The sequence below is a fragment of the Oratosquilla oratoria genome, chromosome 11 (assembly GCF_046742065.1).
Source record: "Oratosquilla oratoria isolate Oo_2021 chromosome 11, ASM4674206v1, whole genome shotgun sequence".
Lineage (NCBI taxonomy): Eukaryota > Metazoa > Arthropoda > Malacostraca > Stomatopoda > Squillidae > Oratosquilla > Oratosquilla oratoria.
The window spans coordinates 35604750-35630381 of NC_134787.1; the positions used below are offsets into that span (position 1 = coordinate 35604750).

At 39.8% G+C, this 25632-nt stretch overlaps 1 protein-coding gene across 3 annotated transcripts in view; it reads right to left on the reverse strand.

The window, feature by feature from the left end:
* Positions 1-14231: 14231 nt before the first annotated feature.
* Positions 14232-25632, reverse strand: part of LOC143029738 (integrin alpha-PS3-like) — a 40144-nt gene continuing 28743 nt past the window's right edge. For all 3 annotated transcript variants that reach the window (XM_076192620.1, XM_076192621.1, XM_076192622.1), the window contains exons 15-23: positions 22080-22209; positions 21492-21711; positions 21112-21281; positions 20539-20629; positions 20118-20234; positions 19399-19744; positions 19125-19221; positions 18834-18969; positions 14232-16974 (exon numbers count right to left, since the gene is read on the reverse strand). In XM_076192620.1, the coding sequence (XP_076048735.1) occupies positions 16903-16974; positions 18834-18969; positions 19125-19221; positions 19399-19744; positions 20118-20234; positions 20539-20629; positions 21112-21281; positions 21492-21711; positions 22080-22209 (1379 nt within the window). In that variant the 3' untranslated portion in view covers positions 14232-16902. The remainder of the gene's footprint in view (positions 16975-18833; positions 18970-19124; positions 19222-19398; positions 19745-20117; positions 20235-20538; positions 20630-21111; positions 21282-21491; positions 21712-22079; positions 22210-25632) is intronic.

A 25632-nucleotide genomic window follows, 5' to 3' on the forward strand; every position in this document is an offset into this window, starting at 1 on the left:
GAAAACAACTTCTGTGTCATATAGTGCAGAATCTATAATATAATAAAGTTAGCCCTTAATTGTTTTTATTTTCTATTATTATTATATCATTTACGTTTTCTTTAGTTTGCCTATCCTTTGGATAAGAATATTTCGGATTTTTATGACATAAATACAACGCCCTTTCTTTATCAGTTGTCATCCTTCACGTCTTGAAAGCTTCTTCAGCTGCATATGCACTCAAGACACATGTGCAATGTCCTCAATCCGTTGTTTTCTATTCCAAAATAACGGGGTGGATATTTTTGTCTTTGCATGGGTTTTATGTGTACAGAAGGGAAACACTTGCATATATGATCAAATGAAATTCTGTCTAGAAGTTTATGGTTCCAGAGTGAGAAAATTATGGATTAATAAGCAACTCGTAAATCAGCAACACTCACAATGTCTTTGGAATTTTATACCGATTGGAGCAATTCTGAAGAAAATCATGGTGTTATGCAGGTTTAGATGGAGTGTATGTAAATTGAAATATTCTAATTTGTCTCACGATTCTTCTACATTATATATCTATGTTAACACAAAACAAAATTAATAAATTCAAACTAGACATCTTGCGTACAAACAGATGCACTGCCACAGCTACAATCTCCTCTACATTTGTGTAGTAATTCAGAAAGCGGTTAGCGGTATAGTGACATTACTTATATGGGTATCACACTATGCGGCGGCGCCGGGTGCGGCCAGATTATGGGCAAGTTCAATCAGCACAATAAAATCACCTGGCGACAGCCAGCACTTCATATAATGAACACCATCTTCCCTTGGTTTGAAGTACTGTCATAACCTCTCCAGTTGAGCAGTAGTCGTCACTCCAGTAGAGCAATAGGCGTCACTCAGGTCAGGTCAACTGGGGTAGCTGCTTCAAAGTGTGAGATAGAAAGTGGTTGTGTTTCAGTGATCAGCGCTGAAGAGGTACAATATCTACGTAATAGAATTGTTGCCTTAGAGAAGATTGTTGAAGTCCTTAAAGAAGAGAATCGAGTTCTTCGCTCGAAGACCCAAAGCATGGACGACAAACCATGTTTGGAACCTGGGTGGAAAAAGGTGACAAACAAAACACGGAGAGAGGGTAAAAAGCCTTTACCAGACCAGCTTGAATGCACAAACTCATTTCAAGCCCTCGTGGGTTTACAAGAAGAAACGTAGAAAATGCAAGAGAAGAAGGATAGGGCAGTCGGTAGATCTCTGCCCACAAGTAAGAATTTGGTTGTAGGAGATAGGAGGTGCAGTATTTAGACAGGGTCTTCTGCGACAAAGATAGGAATCATAGGACCCAGGTGTGTTTCCCCAGGGCGGGGGTAGGTGATCTTAGAGACAAGATTGAAGACTGTATAGTCGGGGAAGGTGTGAAAACCATCGTTTGTTTGAGTGCTGGTGGGAATGAAATAGATAAGTTAGGGAGTGAGGAATTATTTGTGCAGTTTCGGGATGCGCTAGATAAGATTAGGAATAAGGGAGGGGTTCCTGTTGTATATGGAATCCTTCCGAGGAGTAGAGTTGGAGGCATGTGGCATTCCAGGGCTATTGCAGTGAATTGCAGGCTGGCAAAATATTGTAAGGCCAATGGATGGGCATTTGTCGACAACTGGGATCGCTTTTACGGTAAGTATCATCTATATTAGAGATGTATCGGATGTCGAATTTCAGACATCCGCGGATGCGGATGTATATGCGGATGTCATTCTGCGGATGCAAATGCGAATGCGGATATCAGTCTCTACTAAAATGCGGATGCAAATGCGGATGCGGATATCAAAATATGACATCCTCGCGGATGCGGATGCGGATGTTTTTACGTCAAACGTTCTCACCAAGAGGACCCCCCCCCCCAAAAAAAAAAAAAATCATTATCAGACCTTGCAGACAGGAGAAGTAACAAATAAAAACAAGGTGGGAGAACCAAAATACTGCCAAATGAGTTCGAATGGTGTCTTAATAGTTGATACTTTTCTCTTTGAAAGTATTTAAGTCATAAGGAGACGTAAATACAGACGCAGGAAGGGAGCTGCTGTTGATGTGGAGTCACTAAGTTTTTTGTGATATCTTCATAAGGTTGTAAGGCTTGTACACATCTATGCATAATCAACCACTCAGTATTGCTGAGCGGTTTGATTTTGGAGTTGGTAGCAGCATACACACACAAAGATTAATTTATTTCTAGTGTTCTTCTCAGCACGTGTAAGGTGCTATTCCATCTTGTGGGTGTATCATGAATAACAGAGAGTTTAGGTACTTGCAGCCTGTCCTGAATATTTTTAAGTTCATCTTGTGCCATAGTTGAGTGATGAAAGTGCGTAGCAATACTACGAGTTTTTTGTCATGTTTTCTATATCACAATGTGATGATAACCCAGTTTTAGCAATCAGCTGTATTTTATGCACAGTACAATCCAAATTACTTATATTTACACCTGAGAGAAACAGAGCTTTTTCATATTTGCTCCAGCATCACGCAGAACACAGTGCACATTTGTACGTGATATGTTCCACTTCATCAGCATATCATCAAACATTTTGGAAATATACTCTCCTGTATGTCGTTCTTCTAGTGGTTCAGCACCTAGCACAAAGTTTGTTCTTTCAAATTCCTTATTTATGGTATGTGCAGTTAAACTCAGCAATGAGACACCTGCTGAGGTATCTGACCACACATCAGTTGTGAAGGGAAGTTTGTTGTCTTGCTTCACTTCATCAATTATTTCTTTTATTTTCTTGAAAACAGACTCATACATATCACTACATATCATTGATGAATAGAAATTTCGCTGCTTTAGACTGTATAGTGGAGCAGCTTCATTCATCAGTCTCATGAATCCTATGTCCTCAACATGACTGAAAGGCAAATCATCCATGACTAACATTTCTGCAATGCATTTATCCAGTTTCTTTGCCTTAGGGTTAGAAGCACCCCATAATTTTGCACTCTGAAAATACTCAGCAACATTCCTTTGCTTAGCATCTGTCTTTGCTTTTTGCAAAGGTGTTTTTTCTATATTTATTTTTTCTTCCAACTTCTTTGTCTCTTTTGCCATTAACTCTTGAAACTATTCTTTATGCACTGATTTCAAGTGTTTTTTCAAAGATGTAGTTCCACGTCCCTTTCGTGAATAATCTTTCTTGCACAACAGACACTGTGCTAGGTCACTTGACTTGCTCATAAAATATTTCCACACTTCACTGCTATGTGACGCCATTTTTCAGCTGCTGTAGCAGTCAGCACAGAAAAATAAGGTTTTGTAAACTTGATTATAATATACTTTTAAACCATCACTGGCAAACTGTATTATCAGCGAGGAGCAAGCAAGGAAGGAGCGGTACTTCTTCCTTCGAAGGCAAACTCTTACCAAACTGATGACCTAGCTGCCAGTGTACTGTGTAGGACTTATGCTCAGAATACCAGTTTACAACTTATGGATCAGTATTATAAATTTTCGAGATGCTTAGCAAATGTGAAAAGAAAATTACTTTATTCTAATGCTTCATTGCATTAAATTCTAGTAAGAAATACATCGAAAAGCCCTCTATAACAGTAATAATGATAATGATAATAAAACAATAGCTAATATAACCCTTCCTCTGTGAAAATCTTTTCATCGGCAACTTACTGTATCAGGGGAAACAGGCGACAACAGGAAAACTCGTGCGACAAGAAGAGCTCAGCGCTGCCGGTTCATAATGTTTAATATTATTATTTGTATTATTATGGAAACATTCGCATTAAAAGTATTTAAGGAAGAAGCACTGAATTCTACCATGTGAAGTGGGAATAAGGTATAAGACTGCAATGCACGACATTATTCAGCCACACGACACACACATTACAATCTCTCTCTCTCTCTCTCTCTCTCTCTCTCTCTCTCTCTCTCTCTCTCTCTCTCTCTCTCTCTCTCTCTCTCTCTCTCTCTCTCCAGCAGTAAGGCATCGGGGTGAAGGTGACAAGCAAGGGTGATAAGCCTCCTCTCTATCTCCCTCTTCACCCTCCTCACACGCACACACACACACACACACACACACACACACACACACACACACACACACACACACACACACACACACACACACACACACACACAAATCACACACACACAAAACACACACACACACACACACACACACACACACACACACACACACACACACACACACACACACACACACACACACACACACACACAGTGACTCACTCATCTGTTGTTACTAAGTATCTAACATTCCACCATTCACAGTTTGCAGTTTATTTACTATGTATTTGTACTTCATAGTCACTAAGTAAAATTCGCCCCCTTCTCCTGACCTTCCCCTATATTCTAGACACATTACGTTGTGTAAGTTTGAAAGGAAATGAATCCGTGATATTATTTGCTTTAGTTTTACTAAATAATTAATTCATTAGACACACATCAATAAATTTACTCCACATTTCTAAGCTCTGTCTGAACTCTAAGTCTGTAAGCACCAGGCAGTACTCTACTACTCTGCTAGTCTATAACTGCGTGTCTATATATTACTCTATAATCTATAGGTTATGCAATACACAAAACACATCCGCATCCACACATCCTCTGTAGAGTGCGGATGCGGATGCGGATTTATATTTCACCACAAATGCGGAGGTGGATGTTCAGTTTATCACAACTACTGATGCGGATGTGAATTAATATGCGGATGTTCCGCGGATGCGGATGCGGATATCCGGAACATCTCTAACCTATATGCAAAGGACGGGGTGCACTTGTCGCCCAGAGGATTTCGGCTCCTTGCTGAATCCCTTGAGCGAGAAGTAGGCATCCTGCATTTTTTTCGGGTAGACTACGTAGGAGTCGCGGGGGATGGGGAGAGAATCGGAATATAGTTTAGACAATAGAAACAGTTTGCTGAGGGGCTGTATAAAGAATCACCAAATTAGGTGGAGGGAGGATAAACTTAAAGTTTACTATACAAAGAGCAGAAGCGTAATAAGTAAAATTTATTCACTGCGAGGTAAAGCATGCGTAGAGAGATTTGATATTATAGTTATTACTGAATCTTGGATCAATATGGCTGATTGGCATTTCCTTCCGGAAATCGAGATATAAGTTTCTTCACAAGGACAGGGTTGGCAGGCGTGGGGGAGGCGTAGCACTTTTCGTTAAAAACACAATAAACTATTATCAACAATTCGATTAAGGAAGAGGATAGTACGGAAAATATTTGGGTGGAGATTATAGTCAAGAATAAGAAAGTTATTATTGGCGTCCCATATAGACTCCCTAACCTCACCATTGAGCAAACTGATCCCTTGATTCATGAAATTCGCAGGGTGTCCCAGTACAAAAACGTTGTGATCATGGGAGATTTTAATTTTTGAAACATTGACTCGGAAATTTTAGCAGGAGATCAGGAAGCGATTTTTTTTTTCTTATTTAGAGTGCAGGATAATTTCCTAAAACAAATGATTACCAATCCTACGAGGAGAGAGAATACTCTGGACTTACTCTTAACTAATAATGAGCACCTAACGAGTAACGTAAAAGTGGGAGATAGTCTAGGCTCTAGCGATCATCAAGAAATAAGATTTAGTATTACTTGGGAAGAATAAAAGAAAAAAAAAGTACGAATAAAGTTCAAGTACCGGACTTCAGAAGAGCCAATTTCGAAAAGATGAGAAACTATTTGAGACATTTGATCACTTACGGGACCGACCCAGAAAGATTGACTACAGGATCAAGTTGGACTGGAACAATTGGCGGAGAGTATCAAGGGTGCTATTGACAAAAAGATAAGTGCCAAAGTAAAAGGAAAGCTGTACAAGACAATAGTGAGACCAGCGTTGTTGTACGGAGCGGAGACATGGGCACTGAAAAAGGTACAAGAAAAGAAGCTGGACGTCGCAGAAATGAGGATGTTGAGGTGGATGTGTGGGGTGACGAGGTTGGATAGGATAAAGAATGATAGGATCCGCGGTACTGTGAAAGTAGTGGAGGCGTCGGTGAAAGCGCAGGAAAGGAGATTACATTGGTTCGGCCGTGTGAAGAGAAGAGATGAGGACTACGTGGGAAGGAGAGTGATGGAGATGGAGGTACAGGGGAGATGCAGGCGAGGGAGACCCAAGCTGCGCTGGAAGGATAGACTGAGAGAGGACCTTAAGGAGAAACATCTGGAGGAGGAGCAGGTGATGGACCGAAACCAGTGGAAACGACTAGCGAGGAACGGCGACCCCATATGAAAATAGGAAACGTCAACAGGAAAAGAAGAAGATTGTTTATTATATATATGAACGACTTGGACAGTGGGATTAATAGTGATGTTAGTAAGTTTGCGGACGACACTAAAATAGGATGCCAAATTAGGTCAGGAGACGACGCTGAGATTCTCCAAGACGATCTTAACAAATTGATTACATGGTCGGTTAAATGGCAAATTAACTTTAATATCTCAAAGTGCAGCTTGTTAAACATAGGGCTACACAACCCCGAAAATAGATATTGCTTAAATAACACGTTTTTAGAGAAAACTGAGTGCGAGACAGACTTGGGAGTTCTAGTGAGTCCTGACCTAAAACCTAGGAAACCGTGGATTAGCCCCAGGAATAAAGCAAACAGAGCAATAGATTTCATTGCTAGGACGGTTACGAATAGAAGCGCATAGGTAATTATCAAACTCTATCTAGCATCAGTTAGGATCATCCTTGTTTATGCGGTACAGTTTTGGTCTTCGTCTTATAGAATAGACATCAATTCACTAGAATCAGTACAGAGGCGAATGACCAAAATGATACATGGGCTCAGAAATTTGCCTTACGAAGAGAGACTTACGCACCTCAACTTACACTCTTTGGAAAAACGCAGAGTGCGGGGTGATCTAATAGAGTTGTTTAAGTGGATCAAAGGCTTTAACAAGGGTGACGCAAACAAGGTCATCATATAAAGACAACAGGGCAGGACTAGGAGTAATGAATTTAAATTGGAAATATTTAGATTTAGGAAGGAAATAGGCAAGAATTGATTTACTAATAGGGTGGTCAATGAATGGAACAGATTTAGTAACTATATAGTGATCGCTGAAACTATCGGTTGTTTTAAGAAATGGTTAGACAACTTTATGGATGGGGATGACAGGTGGTAATGGACATGGGACTGCCTAGTGTAGGCCTCATGATCTCTTGCAGTCTCCTTCATTCTTATGGTCTTATGTTTAATGACTCATAAGGGAGACTTTGATATAGCCAAGAACAAGCCACAACGGCGGCCCCGAACAGTGTGACTCCGGCCTTAGAATATTAGCTTATGTGTCATTAAAATATCAATACCACAAGATATGAGAAAGAATCTTATTCGGACGGTTACCCCAGCTGGGGGGGGGGGGCAACAAAGTGTGGCGTTTCTGTTACCTGTGATTGGTTAGTGGCGGTGGACCAAATGATGTTAACTTGATTCCATTGGAAATAATTGACACTATATCTATAATGCTATGACGAAAGCCTTGAAGACTCCTATTTTGGAAAAAAGTGACACATCACCAGACAGGATGAGAAAAATGTAACAATTTCTGTATATAGGAAAAAACTCTTGCAGCGTTGCTTACCACATCGTAGGCTTTGACACCATGTACAACAAGAAATTCACCAGTGACGGGGTTGGTGACTTTGAACGATTGCTTAGATCATTGGTTCCTAAACTATCTTATATGACGCTCTCTTTTTGATTCCACAACACCCGCACGCCACCCCCGAATCTTGTTTGTATTCATATGAAATTATGTTTTTCCTATTCATGTAATAATAGAAAACATGTTGGGGTGACTGACAAAATTATACTTTGCACGTATGTAACGGCAGATGCTTGTTCTTGGAATTATTTAATTATTGATTCCTCGACCCAATCGCCTCCTGTGTACAACTTATGAAACTTCGTCGTCTGCTCCAGTGAAGAGAGAGAGAGAGAGAGAGAGAGAGAGAGAGAGAGAGAGAGAGAGAGAGAGAGAGAGACTAATAAACTACAGCTAGTGTCATTCCAGCAAGAGATGTTCTCCATTTCATGTTGACAACACATCCAACTCGGGCTACAGAAAAGGATTGTTGTTGTCTTTATGGGCTATAGTTTAGAAGCGCTTCTATCTTATACGATCATTTATGTGAATACCACACCTTTTCACATACGACCACAACTCTCCTTATTACTCCTTTTACACCAATACAACAATGACACCAGTTTGACGTTTCTTCCTGGAAAGAACTATGGAAGCCCTCAAGGATCCTTGCCAGTAGGGGGCTGCGGAATTACAGTCAATGTAACTTGAGGCAATAATTGCTAAAGCATCTGTCGACTGTCTTGCATCAGCTAAATAGAAAAAAAAGAATAATAATATAATATGAATAATATAAAGTTACTTGCCCTTTAGCGGTTTTCTTTTCTGTACCATGTTTTTTTTTTTTTTTTTTTTTTTTTTTTTTTTTTTTTTTTTTTTTTTTTTTTTTTTTTTTTTTTTTAAGACAAAGTCATATGTATTTTCGCCTTAGATTCTATTAGAGTTTATTGAATATATATATATATATATTTTTGGTTTCCCAACATTATACAATGTTTACCAATATGCCATTATTTTTTAATATACATAGTCAAGATACAAGGTTCTTTTTATTTCTCATTTCATACTGATGTGTCTTCATAGCTACAAATCAAAATATAAATATAGAAATAATATAAGATACACAGCGAGATTGGCTTGATTGCAACATTAATTCTGAATTCTGGCCATGGCATTGAACAACTTAAACCAAAAGATTTAAAAGACGACATGACGTCATGACGCCATTTACACAACATAATTCGTTTCCCATATTCTTTCCCGCCATCCATTACTTCCCATACACAAACTTCTCTGTCTTGTGTATGATAAGTATTGTAGTTCATCATTGTCTTTGTGCTTTCTTTTTCTGATGTTATGGACAATTTCCATTTTGTCATCCAATCAAATACACTTGGATACTAAATTCGTCAGTATTTTACTTGAAGGTGCCAGTATTCCGTTTGAGGGTGTCAGTATCCTACGCTGAAGTCATCAGTTTCTATTTAAAAAGAGTTAGTACTCTGTTCAAAGAAGTCAGTATTTTGCCTGAAGAGACCAGTATCTCAGAGATGCCAGTGCCCTGGGCTAAGGCACCAGTATCCTACTGGTAGGCGCTGGAGTTTTGCCTACTTTTGTCAGTCTCCTGTTTGCAGACATCAGCATCTTTCCTGGGGGTATCAGTATCTTGTCTGAAAGCGACAGAACATAGTTTGAAGATCTCAGAACACTGCGTGAACGCGTCAGTACACTGTGCAAAAGCGTCAGTACATTGCTTGAATGCATCAGCACACTGCTTGAAAGCAGCCTGCCTTAAGGTGTCAGTATCCTTTGTAAAGGTGTCAGTATCCTGATCAATGTCTGTATCCCGAATGAAGTCTACACTTTGTTTGAATACGTCAGTATTCTGTGTCCTGGTGTCAGTATCCCGCATGATGGAGTCAATATTCTGATTGTCAGTATATTCCTTGACGTCAATATCAACCTTGAAAAGATCAGTATCTTCTTTCAAAGCGTCAGTATTTTTTTCTAAAGCATCAATATCCGGCTTCACTGTTTTCGTATCTTCCTCAATGACATCAGAATACCGGTTTATACTGATAACGTCAGTACCATCCTTGACGTCAGTATCTTCCATGAAAACGTCATCATCCTCATCAAAAGTGTCATTATTCTGCTTGTAACCGTCAGTATCTTGTTCAAAAACGTCAGTATACTCCCCAAAGTTGTCAGCATCCTGTAGCAAGTCGCCCGAGCTACATTTGAAGTCGTCAGTATTATGTTTTAAGGAATCATTATATTTTCTAGGATCCTCAGTATTCTGCAGAAAGATGTCAGTATCATATTCAATCGCGTCAGTTTTTTGCCTAAATGTATCAGTATCCTGCTTGAATGTGTCAGTCTCCTTCATGAAGGTATCAGTATTATGTTTGACGATGTCAGTATCCTGCAGAACGGCTTCAATACGCTCCTTGAAAATGTCAGTATTTTGATTAAAGGTGTCAGTATCCTGCTTAATGTCAGTATCCTTCTTGGCGTCAGTTACCTGCTTGGTGTCAGTATCGTTTTTTGCGTCAATATCCTTCTGAAGGCTGGTATCTTCATTAAAACTTTCTGTATTCTTCCTGAATTGGTCAGTATCCTGCCTGAAGTTAGTATCCCTCTTGAAAGCTTTCGTATTTTTCTTGAAAGTTTCAGTGTTCCGTCTAAAACTTTCAGTATTCTTCTTGAAGGTGTCAGTATCCTTTCTGAACGCGTCAGTACCCTGCCTGAAGGCGTCAGTACCTTGCTTGAAAGCGTCAACTCCTTCTCTGAAGATATCAGTGTACTTCCTGAAGGCGTCAGCATTTCTCCTGAAAGCGTCAGCGCTCTGCTTGTGCTTGAACGCGTCAGAACTTTGCTTGAAGGCGTCAGTGCCCTGGTTGAAGGCGTCAGTCACTTGCACAAACGCGTCAGTCACCTGCATGAAAGCGTCAGCAATCTGTCGAAGTGCGTCAGCCCTCTGCTTAGAGGAAGAGGAGGTGCTTGCACCTTGGGTGAAAGGTTGGGTGCAGCGACGAAAGGTGTCAGCATCCTGCTTGAAGGTGTCAGCATCCCGCTTGAAGGTGTCAGCATCCTGCTTGAAGGTGTCAGTATCCTGCCTGAAGGCGTCAGCCTCCTGCTTGGTGGCGTCAGCATCCTGCTTGGTGGCGTCAGCATCCTGCTTGAAAGTGTCAGCATCCTGCTTGAAGGTGTCAGCATCCTGCTTGAAGGCGTCAGCCTCCTGCTTGGTGGCGTCAGCATCCTGCTGGAAGATGTCACCCTCCTGCTTGTTGATGTCAACTTCCTGCTTGGTAGCGTCAATATCCTCTTTGCTGACGTCAATATTTTGGTTGTTGACGTCAGCATCCTCCTTGGTGACGTCATCCTCCTCCTTGCTGACGTCAGTATTCTGGTTGTTGGCGTTGGCATCCTCCTTGGTGACGTCATCCTCCTCCTTGTTGACGTCAGTATTCTGCTTGGTAGCATCAGCATCCTGTTTGGTGACGTCAGCATTTTCCTTGGTGACGTCAGCATCCTGCTTCATGGTGTCAGTATTCTGTTGATCGACGTCAGTACCCTGCATGAGAGAGTCAGTATTTTGTCTGGTGGCGTTAGTACCCTGTTTGATGGTGTCAGTATCTTGTTTGGGAACTTCAGTGTCCTGTTTCAAGGCGTCAGTACCCTGTTTCAGGACGTCGATATTCTGATTGGTGGTGTCAGTATTCTCCTTGAAGGCACCAGTATCCTGTTTGGTGTCAGTATCTTCCATGATGGCGTCAGTATCCTGCTTGAAGGCGTGTCTCACTTGAGAACCGGTATCCTGCAGCGTTTCTGTCCAGCTCGAAGATGTCAATATCTTGTCCTGAGTGAAAGCGTTAATTTCCTCCTCCCAAGTATCAATATCTTGCTTGAGGGCACTGGATTCTTGCTTGAAGTCTTCAGTATCTTGTACGAAGGCGTCGGTAGTGGTTTCTTATAGGTTCTGGAAGTGCGTGAACTCCAAGAAAGAGAGTCAATGTCGGGAGCGCGGGAGCAGATGTCCTCACTTGACGACACTTGAGGGGCGAGTACTCCCTTTCGCCCTACCTGGGTCCAGGCCAAATGTCAAAGGGAGAGGCGTGTGTGTGGATTCCACGCCAGGTGGACGAGGGAGAGGGGGATGTGGAGAGGGGAGGGGGGAGGGGGAACGGAACGTTCTTTGGCACCAAAGCCAAACAGCCATAGAGGTCAGTGATCATTCCAAGCCCCGGATGACTTTGAAACCGCGTTGCATGTGAATCATGGATCTGACAAACATGAAACTTTTTTTTTTTTTTTTTTTTTTTTTCCCTCAGGTCAGCTGTGCCACGGAATAACACCTCTGGCCGATACGAGGGATGTAGCTAACTGGGTGTTCAAGTGGATTTAGGATTTTTTTTTTTTTATTAAAATATTAGCTATTTAAATTTAACTCAGGAAAGTGTATTTAACTCAGGAAAGTGTAATACCAACTACAACAAGTTATCAAATTAGAAAAAAAATATAGAGTGAAAATTATCTTAATGCACTTAAAATGATTGCATCTCTACTTCAGAGAAATTAAATAAGAATTTAGCATTTGTTGTATGATTTTTTCATTTCAACATTCCATTCATCAACCGCCCACGATTAGAATATGCTATTTCTGTTTTGTTCCCAAAACGCATTAAAGACGTTGATACTCTGGAGAGAGTTCATTGATGAGACGTAAACTTGATACCAAATATATTACAAACAAATAATACGAAAAGAGCCTAAAAACTTTTGTTGAACACCCCACCTCCGTTGATGAATTTATTTATTTATTATATTTTTTGGGGGGAGGGATCTTGATACAGGTTTTCCAGATTGTAAAGTGTATTTATAACATGAAAACTGATAATATACTTACACTTAACGCTAACTAGACAATAAATAAGCAAATAAATGAATACGTAAATAGCTAAATGAATTTATGAATAAATTAATAGATACATAAGTAAATTAGTAAATAAGTAAAGAACAAATAAATGAGTATGCAAACAAATAAGTAGATAATATATATATATATATATATATATATATATATGTATATATATATATATATATATACATATATATATGCAAGCAATCACATCACCTCGATACGAAAATGCAAAATAACCACAGGAGAAGGGAAACTTGTAGACAGTAAGTACTTTCGTATATTACATCTTCAGACTAAATGACAGAGATACAAAGTTGTGTTTAAATGTAAGTATCAGGTGGCAACCATAGGGGGGGGAGGGGGGAGACAATACAATGTGAGGAGGGGGGATGACCTTACCCCTATTGACCTGACCAACACATGAGGCTCAATCTGGCGGAAAGATCTTTCCGCCAGATTGGTTGCCACCTGATACTTACATTGAAACGCAACTTTGTATCTCTGTCATTTGGTCTGATGATGTAATATACGCAAGTACTTACTGTCTACAAGTTTCCCTTCTCCTGTGGTTATTTTGCATATATGTATATATATATATATATATATATATATATATATATATATATATAGATATATATATATATATATATTATATATATATATTTATATATATATCTGTATATATATATATATATATATATATAATCGAATAAACGAACAAATAAATAAATACATAGGTAAACAAATAAATGAATAGATAAATAAAGAAATAAACAAAGTAATAGATTAATTAACAAATAAATAGATAAATGAAAATAAATAAATAAATAAGTGAATAAACAAACAGATGAATAAACAAATAAACAAATAGATAGGTAAACAAATAAACATAAATATGTGAATAGGTAAACTAATAAATAAATAAATAAATAAATAAATAAATACACCAATAAATAGATGTATGAATAAATAAATGAATAAATAATTAAGTGAATAAATAAACAAATAAAAAAGTAAACAAAGAAATGAATAAATAAGTTAAGCAATAGATAAATAAACGAATAAATAAATAGAAATAATAAATTAGTAAATTGATTGGAATAAATAAGATAAATAAACTCTTCAAGAATGCCACGACGCAGATTTGACTGAAAAATAAGAGGAAGCACCTTTACCAACCGCACTGTTAATAATGTGAAAAAATCTTTCGTATGCAGTTAAATGTAACACAGTTCAACGTTTTAAAATCTACTTGCTTATTTCGCTTTTATTTTATTTCGTTGCCCTGTGTATTTAGTTGTTGTTGTTTTTTCTCTGTATCCCGCCTTGCTATGGGCCGAAAGGTCTCATGTCGGCATGATTTATAATTGTAACGTTGCAATTACATAAGACAAGAACATAAGAGTGTGTGTGTGTGTGGGGGGGGTGACTGCAAGAGACCATAAGGCCTACACTAAGTAGTTCCATGTCTCTTACCGCCTGTCAGCCTCATCCATAAAGTTATCTTCCCTTAAACAATTAACGAAGTCTATTCCATTCGTTAATCACTCTGTATATAAACCAGTTCTTACCTATTTCCTACTTAAACCTCGATTTAAATATATATATATAGGGTTCCAATATTTTTTATTATGGAAACACGAAGACGGCAATGATGTAAAAAAAAAAAAGAGAGGAAGTAATTGTAATGAAATTTCCACTTTTGAAATCATTATGCACTTTTACTTCTCAAGAGAACTGACAATCATTCATTCTATTTCCTGCAAAAGAGAAAGCATATAACATTGGTTCACTCATTTCCTAAACTGTGCTGATTACGGTACTCTTCTTTATGTACATGAAACGTCCGTTGATTGGTGAACCAGTTCATAGTGAAACATATTACAGTCCAGAACTAAGTAGCATAAAACATCTTACAATAGAATATCTGTAACCTATTTACAGATGTTTAGGGAAGGGATACGGAAAATACAGCCACAACCATTATTTCGTTGAAAGTGCAATCTGAGTCAGTTATTCTCATTTGAGGAACTAATATTTTTGTTTTGTCAAAAAAATCTTTGTTTACCCTTCACACAATGTAAATATTATACAAGAAAATGATATACATTTTTCTCTATTATCGGTTAATTTGAAACCATGATGTCAGTGGTGAACTATTGCTGGTTCCTGATTGGTTTAAATTGCCGAATGTTAACTGGTTGATGGAAAATGAGGACGAGACAATATCTTACTTTAGTTGGGAATGTCTTGACTGTGTAAGTAGTTATCAACTGGCAGACACACAACACATGCAAACACAGACACATTAAGATAATGAATCACAAATAACAAACATTGACTTGTATATACAGCTGTGAGCTGTACACAATTAGTTATTATCCCTAGTCGTAGGAGAAATAACATCTTATAGAATACTAGGTACAATTTGTATTCACTAAAATAGTCATTAAGTTACAACAGTGCGAAATACTGTACAATTTGTATAAAAATTGTGCAGTTCTTTGGTATACAACAATGACTCAAAAGTCTCTTTAATTATTAGATTAAAATAATGTATTGCCATCATAGCAATTGATCGAACTGACTTGCGTAACTATATGGCACATAGGTGCCAGAGGACAACTCCGGCGACATAACACTGACCAGTTTAGAAATTACAATACACACAACCCCTAAGAACCTCATCATGGTTGGGTTATGAGGTTTGGTAAAATATATTCACGTTCTCCTGTGCTTCTATTATGTAAGAAGATAGCCCTAGAGAAACCGATGGTCACTGTTAGAGAAACAGCCTCCTATGGTCATCCCATATAATATAAGTTAGACATCCTGGTAGTTACAGTGGCACAACCCTCATGAAGGAACATATAAAGGTATTGGGAGGAGGGACTGCACTGTCACCAAACGATTAAGCCTAAGTATGATACTTATTCTGAAAATATCTGCCTGTCTGTCTGTCAGTCAGTGAGTGAGAGAGAGAGACAGACAGAGAGAGAGAGAGAGAGAGAGAGAGAGAGAGAGAGAGAGAGAGAGAGAGAGAGAGAGAGAGAGAGAGAGAGAGAGAGAGAGAGAGAGAGAGAGAGAGAGAGAGAGATTAGATAGATAGATAGATAGATAGATAAGAGAGAGAGATAGAGAATGAGAGAGAGAGAGAGAGAGAGAGAGAGAGAGAGAATGAGGATGCCTAAAAGGGGACCACGATGAGATCAATCTCCAAAGCTGAAGGCACCTCTGCCCCTCCCTCCATGCTCAGTTCACTTAGCCAGCAAAACCAGGAGTGTCCAAACACCAGAAAATTTATGGAGATGACTTGATGGTATGATAATGGATCTTTTCTTTATTCTTCCTGGCGATCTCACCCAGTCGATAGATTCCTAAGGCTAAAAAAGTTAAAAATAACAAACCAGTATCGCCTTCCTACAAACATAATATACACATCTGAAGCAGCAGCCAACAGATGGTTTTGTCCAGTTGATCTATCTCGGCGGTTTGAGTTCTTAAAATCGCAAGTCTGTTCTTGTGAAGCCAAAGAAGGTGATGACTTGGTAGCGTTCAACCCCGTCTTACTTCTTCTCGATACTCTTAAGCACAATCTATGGTCGTGATGGCAATGAAGAAGCAACCTTGAAATTTCAGTGATGTGGGCATTGTGTGTGAAAAAGAGTCATGCACGAACATGACAAATATCAACTGATGTTCACAACAGCAAATAATAAGTCACCAATCCGCTGTTGTCAACCCTCTTCCTTTCCTCACGGATCAAAGAGAAGCTGAGTGTGGGATGATGAGTGTTGATTATAAATTATTACAGAATACGCATTTAACAATCTTACAAGCTTTTCACTGTTACCAGTAAGAAAAAAATCATTTAGTTTTCATTGCTTGTAAAACTACGTGACAATATGAGTAACTGGTTCAGTTTGTAGTGCACGAACCAGACAGGATCCGTCACAGCACATGTAAACAAATATCCATCTCTCATATACTCTGAAGTCATCATCTTTTAGTAAGATTTCTCTGATCCACATAGATTAATCCTGTTCTTTTTTCGACAAACTAAAACTATTTATTTTGTTCACTTGTGTGGGCGTCACCATGCACTCTAATTGCATATTCCTTGAATGTCTTCAATCTTGATGAACGATGCCCCTGAAGTTGAGTCCATCCGAGGCTAATACAGTCTCTAGAGCTTGGAGCATTGTCTCTTACAGGATGTTCTTCCACGACAAAGCACCAAGAAGGTCCACTAGTTACTCCTTCACCCAGCAGGGGGTGTAAAAGAAAGGAGACTCGTTCCTCCCCTGGGTCAGTGAGGGAGTATCGTAAGTATCTAGGTAACAGTATCGATGAAGTACCGTCTGTGCAATCTTAATCATTCCTTGCGACGTCGGCGTAATGTTCCCTCATCTTATCTCGCTTCTCGCGACGGAAGAAGCCCATCTGTTGGGGAGAAAGAAAGCTGGATCAGATAATGCACGGATGTCAACAGGAGAATACACTCACACACAAGACTTTCATTGAAAATGTTGATAATGATTTGACTTAACGTCAAAAAATCCGCCCTTGTCAGGAAGTTAGGATGGTGTCCCTTCCAGAGGATTTTGTAGCGTGTAATTTAATGAACCATACCCTTGGTTCAACTTGCTGGTGGCTGGGTTCGAACAGCCATCACCTCGATCTTCGCTGCATGTAGCGACGCCCTAACCAGCAATCGCAAATATCCTCATTGATGATGTAGAAGTAATTCTGTTTATACTGACCGTATGAGCCTGATACTAGGCATCGTAAAAAGAAAGATAATTTTTTGTTGATTTTGAAAACACGCGAAGAAGGTCATGGTTATCGACAGCAGAAGCATTCACGATGTCTTTATTTTGAAGGGGTAGGCCATGTCAGGGGACCCTAACATTCACTTCATTTGTAAAAATCATGTAAATCAGAATAGAATGACACTTCTAACAATAGCGAGAAAATTGAATGTGTGGCTCACAAGCCAAGTTGAGTATCGTCATAACCATTCACCTAAATTAAGTGTTTTTCTTGGCGAGATGTAATAGGATGACATTTTGAACACGTTTTTGTGAAATATCTCAGTTTTCTCTTGCCAGTCCAATAACTGCAAATCCTTAGACCACATGAAATATTAAGTGACGACACAAAAAGAAGAGATAATTTGAATGTTCGAGTTTACTTTCAAACATACAAGACGGATCAATACTAGAATTGTTTAAATTTTCAGAAGACTAAACAGGTAGTGCAATGTAGTTCAGTTCGAAGCTTTAAGAATCATTTAGATAAACACCTAAGCAAGATGCTGTAACGATTATAATTTATTTTATATTATTTGTTTTTGTTTTGTTATCATTTGTCTGTTTGATTTTCATTTATTATTAGTTATATGTCAATTCATTATTATTTACTATTTACCTGTTTGTTTATTATTTAACTATACCTATGCATTTATTTATGTATTTTATTTGTTATTTACATTATTATAGTTTTTATTTATTATTTTATTATTATTATGATTTTTTTCGCATCCGACCTAGATATGGACCAAAAGGTCTCCTGTCGGCATGCTCCGCCTTTGTAATCCTTTGTTTATTTGTATATATAAGTGTTTAGAACGCCTTGACTGCTTTACTACTAGTAAGAGGAACACATATGGAATCGAGTCATGTTTTATAGTTTATCTGCCGAATATAAATCTTATTAATTGTAATTGGGCAAGGAAAGAAAAAGGACCTAGATAATTGATTGCGTATATGAGAACATAACATAAGAACATAAGAATAAAGGAGACTGCAAGAGACCATAAGGCGTGCACTAGGCAGCTCCGTATCCATCACCACCTGTCATCCCCATGTTGTATATGTTGTATGTCCCTACATAATCTTGCGATTAAACACTTGGAAGGTAACACTTGTGTGAATCAACTGAATTTGATTAATTATATTCCCCAGCAAGTCACCAAAATAAAGATTAATTCTATATATTTTGAGAAAGAAAGAGAAGGAGACAGAAAAAAAATAGGGAGGGAAAAAGGACGATAGTACGAGTGATGATATGGTTTAACGTCACAAACTCCCCCCTATCGGAAGGCTAGGACGGTGCCCCTCACAGGGGCTTTGTAACGTGGAATTTAATGAACCATGCCCTTGGTTCAACTTCGCCGGTGGCAGGATTCGAACCGCCAAGTCCTCGACCTTCGCCGCATGTAACGACGCCCTAACCCGCTCAGCCAGCGATAGCACGAGTACTCTGCAAAAATCGTGGAGATTCGGAAGAAAGCGTCTTACCTTGTAGAGGCCAAAGATCACGAGGAAGAGTAGGAGAAGCCCCGCCAGCACAGCCAAGAGAATAATCCACCACGGCACCGACTCTCCCGGAAGCAAACCCGGAACGAGACGCGTCGTGACGTTTCCATTTACACTCCTGAAAAAAAAAGGATCTCGGTGAGTTTCCTAGCTGATTTACACTATGAACTTCGCCCCTTCACATTGTGGGACATTTTGTAGATTCTGATGCGTAAGAAATAACAATACTGATTGAGTTATTCATTAATTATCTACTTATTTTATTATACTTACTGAGGATCAACGAAAGGGAGATTCGGGTTGGAAGGGTTGACCTTCGCTCGGACGGTAGTGATGAAATCGGCCCCTTTGCTGGCATGGATCAGTTGACCTTTACAAAGAGAGAAGATCCCCATCAGTAAGTGGCTATTTTGTTTGGGTTTCTTTATTTCATCTTAATAAACAAGAGGGATTTTGCGACTGTCGACGACAAAAAATAAGGAAAAGTGTGAGAAAGAAAACGAAAAATTCAAGGGGAGATTAGCGGATAAGAAGAAGAATCACTCACTGAGGACGGTCATGTTGAGTCTCGTAGTGAAGGTAAGTTTGGCCACCTGAGGACCCATCGACCATCCGGGGATGCTGCACGTCATCAAAGCCGCGCTGATGCGATTCCATCCGCTCCAGATCACCGCCTTTCGTTGTTCCTCCTTTTCCTCCACCACGTCACCCGTTCCATCCACACCGCTCTGCCTCTTCCTCCTTCTACTACCCGTTTCCTCGTTATCATTTGTGTCCAGTAGATCGTAGTCTTCTCCGTTAGAGTTTCCGGTCTGGATGTTCCCATCTGAGGAGTTCTGGGCGAAGGAGGCGCCCTTCAATTGGCACTTGAAAGTCCGGCTTTCAAGATGGGCCTGAAGAAGTTGAGGAAATGGGAAGGATACAAACCGTTAGTGTCCATTTGAAACATGGTCATCTCTCTCCTTCCTCCCCTTCCTCCCCTTTCTCCTCTTGCCTCTATTGCATAACTTTTCTGCAGTCAATATTTTGAGGTGACTTTAGTGACAGCCTTACGTACCAGAGTTGCACAACATTCTTTTAACGTTTAAGACTAGTCTCCACTTAATAATAAAGTCTAATATCTTCTACTGTCTATCCTACTTGTTTCCATAAGCCTTTCCTTTACCACCTTATTATTCCTCCTCTTCGGCGCAAAATTATTCCTAAGGATAGAAGTACTGGTTATTATTGACGAAATGCTAATGCTCCACCTTCTCCTCTTCTTACCTCGTTGATAAAGATCTCTACGAAGTTGTGGTTGCCCGCTTCCCGGGAAGAAGTGTTGACCGGGATCTCGACCTCAAGTATGACTTCCTGAAGGGGCGTCGGACCTCGTTTGACGACCTGGAAGATGAGAAAGAGAACGGTGATGACTCTTGTGACACTTAACACCCTATAGCATCAGGTGTGCGTTTTTGTGCGTGCCTGTGTGTCCCTCTGTATGCAATGGGCATTCTAAATGATGAATGCCTTTTCGATCAAATTAGGTAAAAAAAAAAAAAAAAAAAAAAAAAAAAATCTTGGTTTCGGGAATATGCCAGGAGAGTGAAAATTGATAAGTTTATGTAAAAAATAGGGAGGGGAGAAAAGTACAAAAAGGCTATGTGGGGGGGGGAGAAAATGAGGTGAATATCAACAGGAGACTTACAGTGACGCTGTGGGTGGTGACAAGAGCATTGGTGGTGTTGATTGTGTCTGCATCAATCCTAGAGTACATGACCTGATCTTCTTCAGCCGCCCTAAGGGAATAAAACAAGAGAACCGTTAACAAAATCCCTTCAGCAGGAAGGGCATGACGACCTGATGGTCGCCTGAACATTTACAAAGTGAATCAGTAAATGGAGAGAATGTTTCATGAAAAACCCTCGCGTAGCCAATATTCATTGTCAATGCTTCTGTCGATTGTTAGCAATGATGATCTATTAAAAGAAACTCAATGCGAGGACGCAGCCTGTATTAGTGGGACTTAGTTCTATGTATTTGATAAAGCTCTAACAAAGAAAACGTCGTAGTCATAAAGGATCCGTCCTGACATGGTATTTCTCTTGATAGACTTGTCGCCAACTGCTAATTACATACAATAATGACCTATTCCATGATTTAAAAGTAAACGAAGAATTATTTAGACGTCTTACTAGGATATCTAGTATCAACCTGACGTGGTTAATATTTCATCAATCACCAAGCTAAGGTGTCCTTTTCTAACAGGTTAATGACTCACCCGTGTAACCGTAGATCAGCAGAAGCTTTGAGGTCTAATTTGAGCATCTTGAAGTTGTCGTCAGGGTTCTTCTCTCTCTCGCTGGCACTACTTGCTATCAAGTTGACTTCAATCGAGGTGTCAGACGCGTCGGTTAGCGCTGACATGTCGAGGACGACGTCCATGTTGACCTGAATGGGAAACAGGTCTGAGTCATCATCCTCGCATTCGAATGGTCGAGGAACTGCTTTCCCCAAAGTACACAAGTAAACAGGCAAAACATGAATAGATAAATGAAAGATAAACACAGAAAACAATTGAACCGAGGATATGGGTGAAAGAACAAACCAGAAAGGTTTCTTAGTTTGATCTTTCAACGTGCTCTATTCTGTAGGGCTCACCGGTTCGTCTTTCTTGATGGGTCCTGCCAGTAAACAAACGAGTATAACGATCTTTTCCTCCTGCCGGCGGCTGCACGTGTGGGAGGTAGGCTCCACGACGTCGACGGGATTCGACACGACCACCGTCAAGTTGGGCAGGAAAGCGGGCTCTCCGAGGTTGCTCACAGACAGACGCAGTGTCACCGGATCAGTCGAACCAATCTCAAAGGTTGGGTAGCCCCTAAAATATAAAAGTTTAAATAAACTATTAAGATACGGTAATAGAATAAAGTGGAGTCACGGGGTCATCAAATACAGACCACCTGCGCTCACAGGATAGGTGTTTGTGGGAGGGTATCAGCGGTCTTTAAGAAAAAAAAAAGGTTGGTTGGTTGGTTGTAAAAACTGTTATTGCTATTGACCGAGTTTATAAGAGCTTTCTATATCTATATCGGATCAAGAAACACGTGAGGGAAGAGGTAAAGCTGGTGTTGATCCAAACTATGGGCAGAAGAGTAATATGGTGAGAGCGACAGACATGGAAAAATAATAATATAATAAGGAAGGAAGGGTAAAGAACGATCGAAAGGCGACGTCATGTTCCCTTACTTGAAATCAAAAGCAGCGTCCACCACCAGATCCGAAACACAAGTGGGGTCGTCGTCGTCCTCGCATCCGGTGACGAAGGAGATCCTCTCTGAGTTGGAACTCGGCTCATTCGGGTCGGTCACGGGCCGGACTACAAGAAAAGGAATAAGAAACATTATGTAAACACGGCTGTAGTTATGTAAACCACGTGTTCACTTGTAGTAACGGACCAACAATATATTGTATCAATATAGCTATGATTAATCGTTCATTATCTCTAAAAATGGAAGAGTAGGCTAAAGGAGGAGACTTGAAATGGGTTTTGGGTTGTCTACAGGTTTGTTCCAATATGTATAGATATTTTCCTAAGGCTACGGTTACACTAGTCTACGAAATGCTTTCAGCTACGGTTACATTTCAACCTTGGGCAAAATACAACTGAATCTCTGGAATTCAACCATCTCGTTCACTAGTGTGATTGTAGCTTAAGCCGAGCAAAATGATAGTGGCAAAATTCTCATGAAGAGATTCGAAAAAAGTAAGTTTATCTAAAAAGGAGTTAAATACTCAAGTAATTTTGTGTTTTTCACATACAGATATATTGATAAGTAAACTATGTTGATTTGATAACATAGTGCAGCTACTGTGAGTGTATGTAGCATTTGAAAATTGCATGGTTAGGATAGTCATAATAACAGCAACTGGCTATCCAAGGACTCGTATGTCCAAATCATTAGATAACCTAGCAACATGATAATCACATTGTTGAAATGTTGTGTGTAAGAATAATGCAGTCTTGTTGAGGATACTAATACGAGAAACTGTGTATTACTAAAGTGGTAATTGGATGACGCCTACAAAGAATCAACCAGGGTTTCCGTGTTTGTAAATAATCCAAGGGTCCACCCAATTCCAGACAATGATTTGATTATAACCAGGCTGGTTCGTAATAATCTCTTATGGGGGACGCCTCTGACATGTCATCATCTTTGATGTGAAACTGTGATCAATCGATGGTTGTCTTGTGGGTGTCGATCTTCAGTCTCTGTGTTTATTCCCATTCTCACACAAAAAATCAAAATATACATCTTTTTGCGTCGTGAGTTAATGCCGCTCCTTTGTCTCACTATCCTTATATCACGGATTGTATGCGGTAGTCATAACTTAAAGAACTTTCCTTAAATTACTAGTATCTCAAATCTACGTCGTGTTTTATACTTGAAATTGTTAATATATACATATACTAAAAGCTTTTACCCCCTTACAAGGGAGGTAGCCAAAAAACAAATGCATAAAATCCACTCCCACCCATTTCATCCCTGCATACTCCACGCTCATTCACCCCCCTCCCTCCCTCTTATCTTGGCTCCTCCTGGATGACGGGCCATCCCTGCATGTAGCCTATTGCCCTGGGTCAGAAGAAGTGTCGCAAGACACAGCACTCCTTCTACCTCTGCCTTCCATACCTTTTTTACTAATCTTTCTTCACTCATTCATTCTATGTGTCCAAACCACTCCACTACTCTTTCATCAGCCCTATCTCCCAACTCCCTTTCCATCCCCGCTCTCCTCCTCTTATCCTCGTTTCTCAATCTATCCAGCCTAGTAACCTCTATCATACTTCTCAGGCACCTCATCTCAAACACATTCAAACTCCTCCTCTCTTCCTCTCGTATGTTCCATGTTTCTGCCCATACAGTGCTATCGGCACAACCACTCCTTCATAAATATCCACTTAACATCCATTCCCAAATGTCTATTTCTCATTACACTTTTTTAATCCCTCAAGGCATTTATTTGCTTCTCTCAATCTACATTCTACCTCTACCTCCACCCCATCCTTTCTCACCACATTTGCACCCAAGCTCCTAAAATTATTCACATCCTCCAGTCTCTCTCCCTTAATACTCACTCACAGTTTGCTGCCACTTTCTCCTCTTGTAAATCTTATGATCTTACTTTTACCCACATTTATCTTCAACTTCTTTCTTACACCTTCCCAATTCTGTCACATATTTCCTTAATCCCTTCTTTGATCCTGCCACAAGCGCAGTGTCTTCAGCAAACAATAAATGGCTTATCTCCCACTTTTCTCCATTTTCTTTAACCATCCCCAGTCCCCGACCCATTACCCTTGCATTTACCTCTCGCACCACCCCATCCATGTATAAATTGAACAGCCAAGGCGACATAACACATTCCTGACGAAGTCCCACCTTTACCTCAAACCACCCACTCTCTCCATATCTGATTCTAATACAAGCTCTACTACTCTCATAAAAACTCTTGACTGCTCTTAAAAGTTTTCCTCCTATCCCATATATTTACAATACCTCCCACAGTGCCTTCCTGTCTACCCTGTCATAAGCCTTTTCCAAATCCATAAAGGCCCAAAAAACATCCTTACCTTTTCCTAAACCTTTCTCACATATCTGTCTTATCACAAAAGCTGATCCACACAAACCCTACCTGTCTTAAACCCACACTGTTCCTCACCAATTACTTGATCTGTTCCTCTCCTAATCCTCTCAATCAAGACCCTCCCATAAGTTTTCCCAACTACACTTAACAAACTGATTCCTCTGAAACCACTACACTCATACTTGTCCCCTTTTCCCTTGTAAAGTGGAACTATACAGGCACTTCTCCATTCTTCCGGCACTCTACCCTCTCTTAAACAAACATTAAATAACCTCATCAGCCAGTCCACCATCACTGTACCTCCCTTTTTTAGGCGTTCCGCACGACACCCATCCAACCCAGGTGCCTTACCTGCTTCACCTCATCTTTCCTTATGTCTCCTCAGTTTTCCTCACTCATCACTCTCCTTTTCTTAGCGCTCCCCACTGCAACTACCTTTCTCTCCCTATCCTCCTTCACATTTAGCAACTCCCTAAAATACTCTGCCCATTTTCCTCTTACTACAGTTTCTTCCATTATAATCTCTCATATGATTTTCTCGTTCTATTTTGTAACCAATCTGTGAATGCTCGTTTCTTCTCTTCTACAACCTTCTTTGCCTCCTCATCCCACCACTCACTACCCATCCTTCTATTTCCTTCCATCCTCTTTGTTCCACACACCATCCTCACCGTGTGACTCCCACATTGATCCATCCCCATTCTTCCTCCATTCCTAGCTCTATTCTATCCTTCACTCAGTTTCTTCTTGTACTCCTTCTCCTTTTCTTTATCATTTAAGCAGTTCATTTTAAGCACCTACCTTCTGTCCTTTCCCGCGTTCTCCATATATCCTCCACTCTCAACTTACCTTCCACCAAAAAGCTGACTTTCTATTATTCTCTTGGTTACCACTATGTAGTCCATTAAAACCCTACCTACCACCCTTCCATCCACCACTCTCTCCCTATGTGTACTTATGCTTGACTCTCTTACTAAACACTGCATTTACTATCATCAGCTACCTTTTACACATTTCCACCATCAACTCTCCACTACGATCTTTTTCCTGGAACTCCACACTTCTCAACTACTCCGTCTATTGGTTTATTTCCTACACTAGAATTAAGGTCTCCCAATACCACTACATTGACATTTCTCCCTAAACCCTCTAT